At 30.4% G+C, this 11,530-nt stretch overlaps 1 protein-coding gene across 1 annotated transcript in view; it reads right to left on the reverse strand.

Annotated features, from left to right (window-relative positions):
• Positions 1-1,720: 1,720 nt before the first annotated feature.
• LOC106681767 (pancreatic lipase-related protein 2) overlaps positions 1,721-11,530 on the reverse strand; it is a 12,150-nt gene continuing 2,340 nt past the window's right edge. Inside the window, exons 2-7 of the mRNA XM_014422263.2 lie at positions 11,285-11,369; positions 7,684-7,838; positions 5,366-5,620; positions 2,763-2,954; positions 2,135-2,291; positions 1,721-1,851 (exon numbers count right to left, since the gene is read on the reverse strand). Coding sequence (XP_014277749.1) covers positions 1,794-1,851; positions 2,135-2,291; positions 2,763-2,954; positions 5,366-5,620; positions 7,684-7,838; positions 11,285-11,369 — 902 coding nt within the window. The 3' untranslated portion in view covers positions 1,721-1,793. The remainder of the gene's footprint in view (positions 1,852-2,134; positions 2,292-2,762; positions 2,955-5,365; positions 5,621-7,683; positions 7,839-11,284; positions 11,370-11,530) is intronic.

Consider the following 11,530-nt stretch of genomic DNA (forward strand, 5'->3'; position numbering starts at 1 on the left):
ATGTCTTGGTTCAAACCAGTTTGCTACTAACATGCAGACATGACCTGTGGGTTTCAAAGTAAAATTGTGGCTTGTCTCAAATATAAGGTCATGTATGGAAAGCTTATGTGAGTTTTTTTTTCAATTCCATATATTTGTGAGGCATATATCCAAGTTGTTTTGGTGTGTTAAGAACAAATTTAATTTTTGTCACTAGCCAAATTATGTGAAATGCCTAAGCAAGGAATATAAAAATCGATTGTTTTGATATCTTTCGTTTTGTTGAAATATCTGTGCCTTAGTCCTTGGATTACCAATGACTAAATCAGATTGCAGGATGGTGTTTTGTCAGAGTGTTCGTTTTTGAGATACTGTTGAGTTCGTCGTTTCGACCTGACTGGATGGCAGGTCGCAGAGAAAATGTGATGTGAAGGGATTTTTTGTGATATAGTCTATCTTTTCATTGTTTGCTGCAGTCCTATAGCCTCTGTAAGTAAAATCTGTTGGGAATATGTGGGCTCTTTGTGCTCAATAATAATAGTAATATTTTGTATTTAAGTGAATATCAAAGTGTACCAGATGATGGGTGTGTTGTGTCAGTATGTTATTTATAACAATGTTACAATTGATTCTTGGTGCACCCCAACTATAAATTAATAGATGAGATATCCAAACATTATTAGATATAGAAAAATGTATCTAAGAACAATGGTTCTACGATAAGATAATAAAAGTGAAATGGCGTATCGCTGTGTATTAAAAGGATGATTCTTTATCTGAGAATCATAGAAAATGCATCTGCACATCTAGACAAACACTGTTATAGTCATCTTTTCCTTTAGTACTGCTGCTTTGCAGTCTATCACTCTATTTAACTATTGCATGGCAGAGTTTAAAGAATACAATACGAATTAATAGTCTAATATAATTTTTTGATTTATTAATGTGGTAAAAAGTTTTTTTTTTGCTTTAACTTTCAAATCATGTTGGTGCAAGTTGAAAGTAAACTGATGTCTGTATGATGAAGGAGAGTATATGTGTATATTGCTAGGTTTATGAATCATGAAGCCAGAGTATTACCATTGAATATAAAGTTGAAGTTTAGCTGTCTTTAGTACAAACTTTGCTGGAGCATTTTGACATTGGTCAAATAATAACTCAGGAATTTGTTTCATTATTTTTAACAGTTTAATTTGTTCTGTATCATGGAGTTTAGATTATGTACAGATTTTTATAATGAAATCCTTGGTATTGTGCTCTCTCAAGTAATATTTTTTTTTTTAAAATAAGTAATTCAGTCCTGAACTGAAGTAAAATTCTTCGGTATGGATAAAATAGTTTACTAGTTTTAAAGTTTCTTCTTTATTTAGCTACTAACCTGCATTTTGTTTTACAGACTGAGGTTAACAAATTGAGAATTTGTTAAGAGGTTAGTATCAGAACCTGCTATATTGACCCATGAAAGAAAAAATAGTAATTCGAGTTAAATAGTTATTCTATACAGTTAAAGGCTTATCATTTCCTGTGTATTTAATTTATGACTGAATTGAAAAATACTAATTACAAAATACCAGAAATTTTGAAAAGGAGTTTTTTTAAAAACTCTGAATCTTGATATGAAAATGATTCACTTCTATCAAGAAAACTATAGGTACTATAGAATTAAATACACATTAAGTTACTTCAGTCAACATTATATCACAATTGATTTTTCTCTGATAGCGTTGAGGCAGATTATACATTTTAAACCACATTATTGAAGTTTTAATGATTCCAATAAGTCACAATCTTATTTTAAAACACACTTCATTTTCTTATAGTTGAAAGAATGGTGGTTCACTGTTTGTCTTGAGGTAGTATAAACCTCTCGCCCTGAAACATAAATGCAGCTTCTTTAGAATTACTATAATAACTATCATATCCTATTTTCTTTATCGCTATGTGTTAAAGTTATTGATATGGATGAAGAATATATTTAGATCAACGGTAAATCTGGAATAGAAGTAATTTTTTGTACTGAATTATTCATAATGTTTTAAACGTAATTACTACAATATTTATTTTACTTCATATTCTAAAAATGTAAACATTGGTGTTCCTTATTTCTTTCAATATTATAATAATATAATATGTTACAGATTAATTTTTAACATACGATGTTGGTACGAAAGCTCCCATTTCAATTGTTTCTTTTTCCTCACATTTGTTTTTGACATATTCCAACCAGCTGAAACATGGTGTTGATTGATACCCAAATGGGTACTCGATGCTCTCAGCATAGTAGAGATATGCCCTGGCATGACTACATACTCCTAAAAAATAAATGAATAAATAAAATACCAGTAAATGCAATGAATCTCCAGTGTAAGGCGATAGTTGGATCAGCGATAGTTGGATCAGGAAATTAAGAAAATATTATATTAATTGCTAATACATATTATCACCTAAAATGGTGTTATAGGTGAGTCCCTGAAATTTTATAAGTATGAAAAAGAAGTTCAATTTTAAAAAAAATTGTGCTGCCTTGGGACTGGCTCACTGAAATGAAATAATGTATTTATCTTCCCCATTCTTTTAGTCTTGTATCATCAGTATTACTCCGCCAGTCACATTAGCCCTGATGAAAACTTGCAGGGAGGATCGGAATGGCCATTTAAAAACTGTTTATATTGACCACAGTCCTGACCATCTCCTTTTGATTTATATATGACCAATAATAAATAACATCATTAGAAGTAATGTTCACTTAAAGAAAAAAAAAGCTTAATGGGAAAAACATTTACCATCTATGTCTAGGTTGCAACCAGGCTGCACCCATTTCCCATTATTGGGGAAGAAGTCAGCATGTCCCATCTGGTAAGTGGTCCCGAGAAACAACCCGCTAGTGTGGATCACGTCGACGAACAGGGCTGAGCTGTTGCTGATCCTCTCATCAGGCTTGTCAATCTTGAACAAAGGGCTAGCGGGATCCAGTCCTGTAAGATATAGTGGTATGTTACTAACTGAATGTTTACACAATGAACGCCATGAATATGAATGATCTCACTGAATTGGGCTCTTGATAACAGCTTAGTATGACTTTCCCTAATTATATGATGTCTACCAAATTAAGTGATAAAATTTAAATATATATTACACGTATATTTCCAAACTAATCAGTTCCTGAAGCTTTTGTCTTAATTGAAGGACTTCATTTTGGATGTCATATTGGTCTTTCTGATTGGAACAATAAAAATAATGGCAAATGTATTTAAACTTTACTATACTTTTTTTTTTTGATAAGTTAAGAAAGACAAATAGCATTATGTTTAAAGATGAAAAAATCAAAAATGAAAATCATTATTTAATATTCTTTGAAATTTTGTAGGAAGTTTTTTTTTTTTTTTTTTTTTTTATAATTTCAGTTTGAGTAGCAAGATTTAAACTTCCATTTCCTTTTTGTATATTGTATTTCTTCATACATTATTTGTTGACATTAGAGGATTTACCTTCCCCCTCCCCAATCTCTAAACAAATTTTTTAACAAAACTTTGCTACATGAACTCTTTATATAATATTTTACTTTCAACAATTTTTTTATTGTTTAGAACTATAAGCAGAAACTCATCAGATGTGATATATATATCACTGAAAATGACAGTTAAATATAAACCAGACTAGATATCTGAGCATTTATTATGCAGATATTATAAATAAAATAAAAATATATTATAATTATATAGAAATAACCAATAAAATAATTTATTAAAAAGTGTAAAAGAAATTGGTTACACTAATATATACTTTTAAAGAACAGTGCTGTAAGTATACATCAGAGAATAACACTAATGATGATGAAGTTCAAGAGAAGACAGAACAAGTGTGAATAAAATAGACAAGTTGAGTTATAGAGAAGAAAGAGCATGTAGGTTTTAATTTAAATGGCTTTAATTACATTGTTAAATTAGTTACCTTCAATAGTTAGAACATAAAAGATTACTAATATTATACAATATTAAAAAAGTTGTATAAAGTGTAAACTGTCTTAAATCTCTGTAAAAGGTATATTTTGAAATGTTAAAAAAAAAATCTGTGGAAGAACAATATAATATATTAAATGTAAGTTCAGATCTTGCTACTTTCCTGATTTGTTCAGAATTGTAAATTTAGGATTACAGATATAATCAATTAAGTGGATTGTTTTTATCCCATCTACTTATATATCAAGATACATTTATGTAACCCTATATTGTTTGTGAACAAGAGAGGAAATACAGTATACTATCACCATATATATATTTTTTTTTTACAATATTGTATAAGGTTGTAAGTACCAAAAGCCTTTAAATGTCTTCTGTAAATAATATTTTTGTTTATTTTCCTTCTCCTCTCAAAAATTCATATTTAATTATAATAAAATTAAAAAAAAAAATTATTTTGCTTTTGGTTTATGCTATGTGAAAAATAGCATCGGTTGTATATGAAACCATGAAAACATAAACTGATTTTTTATGATGTTATCAAGGACATTTTTGAGAAATTCATGGGGTTTACAGTAACATAACATGACTTGAATTTATGAATAGTGTTTCCAGCATACGAGAAGGAAGCATTTCTATGTTTCCATTGCAGACATGTGTGTAAATATCTAGGCAACTTGAATGTTTCACTTTAACTGCCTGTTAGGTTTTGTCAATTGTATTTAAGGTCACCATTATTTTACAATTTATTTTTTTTTTTTATTTTACATTGGTACACAAATGCCATTGGTAAAAGTGTAGATATTTGCCCAATTGGTCTTTTTTTAGACTGTGTTATCACTTATCAAATTAGGAATGCTATAAATACAATATTAAAGCAAAATATAAAACATAAGGTGGACTTCTATGTTAAAAAAAAAAAAATTAAGATGTCATTAATTCATTCTTTTTCATCATATATTCAAACATTTTAGGAAAACCTTTTTTTTACCAATCTGCTATTTTTTTTCTATTATTTTTCTTCTTAAAAATTCTTTAAATGCTGAGGGCCTGAGAATTCAGGAATTCTGAGAATTAAGGGCCATTGACACATTTGGCCCAATTGACCGAGTAAATGTGTACCTTTGAAATACTTAAAAAAAATATCAGGTAAGTTGTTTTCATTAAGAAATCTGCAGTAGATCATCTAAATTATAACAAAAAAGGTTAAGTATAACTCAAATTACTCTTCTGCAAATGAGAGCAGAAAGTCTCCTATTGCATTTTGTGTAGACTTGCTCTTTTCACAGATAAGAATGAAAAACCTGGCACAATGTTGAACTAATCGCCTATAATAACCATGGTCAAAGCTCTATTTTATCAACTACAGGAGCTAAAACCCTTGATGAGGTAGAAACAGGTTTGATTAATATTAAGTTAGTACACACCTGTCACCCTGCCAATATAACCAGTTTCCATCCTGGCCCCAGTCATCCCTGCGATGTGCGCTCCCAAACTATGACCGATGAGGTGGACATCTTCTGGCCTTTGATTGAAGCTGAAGTTAAGATTGTCAATCAACATGGCTAGCTGGAACGCTACGTTTTCTATCATACTCCTTGCCACCGGGTACACAGGGATCATGGACCCAGCTCCTGACCAGTCTGTTATGATTACGTTGTAACCGTGATTTTTCAAGTAAGCTGTTATAAATCAATTTCATGAAATATCAAATTAAAAAACAGAAAAATTATAATATATATTTTCCATTAAAAAATTATATACATTTTTCTCCTTAAATATAAGAAAATTATTTGTTTTCCCAAATTACATTTAAATTTTTTCTTACTCTTTTAAAATTAGATTTAATTAATTTTAGTATTTGAATATAATATGATAGCTCATTTTGCCGTACCCAACATTTTTTTAGGAAAATAAAATGAAGTGTAAATAAATATACACTTTTTAAAAAAGGTAATCATTGTTAAACTATTACCTTTTACTGGAAGATTATTGATTGATAATTGTTTATGTGTTTGTATCTTTTTTAGCCCTGAAGAAGCCCTGCAACGTGGGGCGAAACGTTGGCTCATTAAAATAGTATATTTCTACTATTTGAGTTTTTTTGACCGCACCCGGACCATATTCCTTTCATTATTACCTTTTAAATTTTTTTTGTTGATACTATTAGATTGTTTCATATAAAAATTAAAAATGGTATTGCTGTGTAATATTTAATAAATGGGTATTTTGAAGTGAATGACTATATAATAATGACAATGAAAATTACTACACAATAATATAACCAAACTAAAAACAAATTAATATAGATAGATACATCTATTCTCGACATAGGTATTGAAGTCTGATCTAAAAAAAAAACTCTTGAAAGATGTCAGTCAATTAATGATTCATTTTACAGCTTTTTAGTTAACTGTGATCTAAGTTCATATATCAATATTGGGATTGATAAATATTTATATAAGATGGAAGAAATCAAAACACATCAATTACCTAATCACTTCTTTACTTTTATTTATTTAAATACTTGAGATTATTTTATTTTCAATTAATTTTTTTTTCTATCTCAGACAGATTTTATGTTCTCTTTTCCTTATTGTAAAGTATCTGGTGTGCCAACTTACATGACTTTCATAACACTTTGGGTCCTAAGGTTAATATAAAAATTTGATCTTTGCTAATATTGGTCTGACTATAAACATTTTTTTTTTTAATTGAGGGTTTGAAATGTATAGAAATATTGAAAACTAAATCTAAAAATTTGACCTTATTACAATATTTCTGGTAACAGCAAGAAGATTGAACAATAAATAATATAATTCATTTAGCGATGATTATTTAATTTAATGTTTTTTAGAAGACAGTGGTGAGCCATAAAAATCCCAACACTATGTTTTTCAAACCTACAAATTATTTAAATCAAATACAGGATTTGAGGAGATTTTTCCTTGTGAATAAATTTTCACCAATTTTGTAATATATAAATAAAGGTGAGGATTTTTAATAATATTTGTATTATCTTTTCTTTATTTGAGAATTTGTATTATCTTTATTTAATTTTTTTTATTATTATTTCTCAGCAGCACATAAGGGACCAGTTAAAAATCTTTCTCCTCTTACATTTATGATAAGAATAAAGATAGAATTTTTCATTTCAAGATCCTTATCAGATCCACTGTTCAAGTGTCTCTAAAGATTGCAATAATTTATTATTGTTACCCAATGGCCTTAGGCAGGTGCGAAAGGTGTGGCTCTACCAGGCCTTGTACTTTGAGGGGAAGGAGAGGTCTTGTGCCAAGAATCAAAAATAAAAGTTGTAAGTTCTGTCTTACAGTACTGTGAAACTGACTAGACGAATCTAACATGGCACTGAAAATGTTCAGCTTCATTTAGATGGCATTGGTGATTTCTGTTTTTATTTGTTATTACAGAAAACTAAATAAAATATTATTAAACATTATAATTTAAATTTTTAAAGAAAATCCATACCATTACAACCTATGAAGTATCAGGAGCTCAGTACTTTGTAAGGAAGTAATGTTACAAGGAGGTGATTTGGACAGAATCACTCTTGACCTCCAGATTATCCCCCATTTAAGGGTACCCATTTATGTGGCTGGGTAGACCCCGGAAAGATTCAAACCCGGGGTCCTTTGAGTTTGTAGCACAGTCCCTTACCACTGAATTTGATTAACTTTTAAATAAACATATGAAAAGTATCTCAGAAAAAAATGAGACTGCCTACCGTCTTTTATTAAGCCATTTATACTGCTTTTTCGGCTATCCAACCATCCATGAATAATAATTTTAGTCTTATTTTTGGCTTCAAACTGTTTAAATACTGTTTCAATCTCTGTGGAGCCATATACAGAATATCCATCGGATCCATCAATAATATTTCTGAAACATACAAAAAATTGAATTGCTGTATATACATATGTATATACATGCTACTCTGCCCTAATAAATAAGCAAAGAAATTTAATAAAATCCACCAAATATATTCCAGTAATTCGAATAATAATATATCAAAGAATATTAATAGTAATAGTTCTATTGTGGAATAACAAACAGACTCATTTACCATTAATATTCACAACAAAACTTTGATGTACCCAGTTATGAGTGAGGAGGCAATGAGAAAGCTGACTTGCTAGAAATTGGGCTAACTGCTAGAAATGGGGCTGAGCACCCTCCAATAGGACCAGAACCATTCCTAGGCATTTCTAAAAGGCATCAGCGAAAAGAAGTTCTTGACTGGGCATGGAAGATGCAGAAAAGTGGAGGGAATATTCAGGGCTGACACAGGCCAAAATACTAACAACTCTCCACTTCTAAAACTAAGTGGCTGCTAGGTCTAAACAGAAATGAACTTCAATAGCTAATAGGAGTTCTTACAGGTCATTGCAGACTTAAAAGACATCTTAAGATTTTTGGAGTAGTTCATGATGAAACCTGCAGCTTATGTGGACAGGCCCCGGAAACTGCTATATTACATAGCAGATTGTGGCCAGTATGTGCCACTAAGATATTGGCTTCTAGGCTCCGATAGAATTGTAGAAAATGAGGCTGCCTCCATAGATTGGGCGTCCCTTTTAAATTTCATTAGAAAGTCAAAAAGTTTCGATATAGAGGAATAAGATAAATAAAAGAGCCATTCCATAGGTCTGCCTTGGGGTAGGCGAAAAGGACCAATAGGCCCACTTCCTGGACTTATTCCCCCCATTGTTACCAGTAACAGTATCAGTATGAGTGAGCAGATTTTATTGCTAAACAAGCTTCTAACTCTTGTCAATTATCAATTGGCCAAAACAGATCAAACACAACCTGTTTCATTATTAATAGCATTAAAGCAGACTTACTGACTAACTGGCGCAAAGATTGGCAAAACTCTACTAAGCATGACCCTCATAGAAGTACATTCTGATATCAACATAAAACCATGATAAACTAAAAAGTGTAGATTAACTAACAATTGCTGATGAACATGAACAAACTAAACTTATTTAAAACACCTAAGAAATACAGGAACTTATGAAAGGCATTTTAACATTTGTTTTGTATCTATCTGTAACGCTACAGCCCAATTTGGACTTAGGCCTCCTCAATGAGCCTTCGCTATGTAGCTCGGTCTTCTGCGGCCGCTCTCCAGTTGCGGATGCTCAGAAGTTTTATGGAATCCCTTATGACGGTATCATCCAATCTCAGGCTTGGCCTGCCTCTTCCTCTGGTCCGATACAGCCTACAGTCCAGCAACCTCCTCGGGATCTAAACTGTTGGCATCCTGACGACATGGCCAGCCCAGCACAGCCTCTCCAGCCTTATATGCCGCATCACATCTCCCTCACCGAACAGCTCATAGACCTTATTGGTTCGCCTCCTCCAATTCTCGCCTACCTTGACACAGCCAAATATTCGTTGTAGAATTTTTCTTCAGCACTTGTCAGGGTCCAGGCTTCCAATCCGTAAGTGAGGACTGGCCTGATTAGTGTCTTGTAGAGCTGGCAGTTGGTGCGGCGAGTGACAATTAGACTCCTCAAGTGCTTCTTGAGTCTAAAATAGCATCTGTTAGCCTTCATAAGACACCGGCTTGTTTCCAGAGTGATCCTGTTATTGCTGCTGACTATACACTTTTTTTACATATTCTATTATTGTGCATCTTATTTTTCACTTATATTTACATAATTTCTAATCCCACCTTTGTTTACTTATTTATTTATCATTATCTTACATGGTGAACATATTTTTAATTGTTTTGTATCTTTTTTAACCTGGATGAAGCCTTACAAAGTGGGGATATTTTTCGTTTCTTTTTTACAGCACCACCAATCTCCTTGATATTAAAAAATGAATGGTCATCACTCATTCTTTGGATAATCCCATCTTTAGTTGAAGTTTTGAAATTATCTTTAATTTTTTTTTTTAATTATCTACTGATTTACTACTTGTTTTGGTATTCTTTTATACTTTTCCATATATATATAATACTGAAATCAAATGCCACTAAATTATTTTTAAACAAGTGAAATCTGTAAAATGTATAAATACATAATCCTTCTATGGGGTTACTATAGAAGGTGATTATTTAGATTTAAATCATATCTCAAATACAATTTGAGGCAATGTATACAATTCTTAACATTGATTTTGTGAACATAATCTGATGATCCTAGTATGTACTTTTATATATATATTGAGAGGCCTTTAGTTTGGAGCTTGTGGAACTATACCAAGCACAAGGCGCTTCATGGAAGAACTCAGTGTTGATATCAAGGACATGGTGAAAATGACAGATGGGATAATTTTGGACTACCTGGGAATCATCCACCATCACATGCATGGTAGCTGAGAATGATGGTTATGTCTCAGTGAAGAGCATGCATATAGTGCACATTTTTTATCTTAATTATTTTATATATATCTATGCAATTTTATATTTATTAATTTTATCTTTTAGCTTAATATATTTACTTATTCTATTTCAATTTTCATATGCATATGTTAGAATGTTTTTTTTATTTTTTTTACTATATTTGAAATGGTTATATATTCTTTTATAACTTAACTTACATTTATTTGTATGAGCGATGGAAAAAACAAAGAGAGAAAATCTTGTAGAATTGAACTAATGGAAAAATTAAACATATTTAAAGAACGATAAAAAAGTGGAACAAACAAAACAACTAAGATATGTTAGGGAAGAAATAATAAATAGAAATAAAAAAAAGCTGTGACTATTTATATTAATAGGACTATTGTCATTTGTATGTATTGTATAAAGTAACCCAATGAACTTGGGTGAGGACCTGAAACTCAGGTTAAAACGTCAGAAAAAAGAACATAAATAATTTTTTGTTTATTTATTTAGTTCTTTTTTCTGACTACATCCCCTTCCCCCTCCCCCAACCATCTGCAATTATTAATCTACAGTCAGCTATCTACACCTCATTTGAGGATTATTAGAATAATGTATGGTTTTCAAGTTATAACAAAAAAAAAAATTTATACATATATATATATTATTTTGGGGGGTTTTATTTTTAATTTTTAAAATAATTCGAGGTGGCAAAGTTGAAATTCCTATTCATCGACCTAGAAATCATAAATAAATATATTTTATAAACTTCTTAGAAATAATTCAATGACATAAAAAAATTGTTTTACCTGAAGTTAATTGTAAAATAAATACAGAATAATTGAAGATGATTTATTTAAAATTTTTTTGAAAAATGAGATAATGGACTAATTGTCTATGACCTTGAGCTGTATCTGTGTGTAGTGTACAATATATATAAATATGAAATATTTATCAACACAAAAAATTAGGAAAATATAATATTTTTTACTTGTTGTAAAGGTAAAATTTTACTTCATTAAGTGAATTGCCTTGTCCTAGTGGTAGGCTCTTAGATGCTCTCGTACACTCTTCTCCTGTTAAAGTTAAATAATATCAAATAACAAAACAAAAAATTACTAAACAAGTAAATAATAAAAGAAAGTTATCAATGTATCTCCTTAAATAAATTTTGTAAGATTTATATTACTTAAAAAAGAAGAAAACAGTGAAAAAATATATATATTTAATGTATATA

Source organism: Halyomorpha halys, unplaced genomic scaffold, assembly GCF_000696795.3.
Source record: "Halyomorpha halys isolate HHAL.00 unplaced genomic scaffold, Hhal_1.1 Scaffold363.1, whole genome shotgun sequence".
Lineage (NCBI taxonomy): Eukaryota > Metazoa > Arthropoda > Insecta > Hemiptera > Pentatomidae > Halyomorpha > Halyomorpha halys.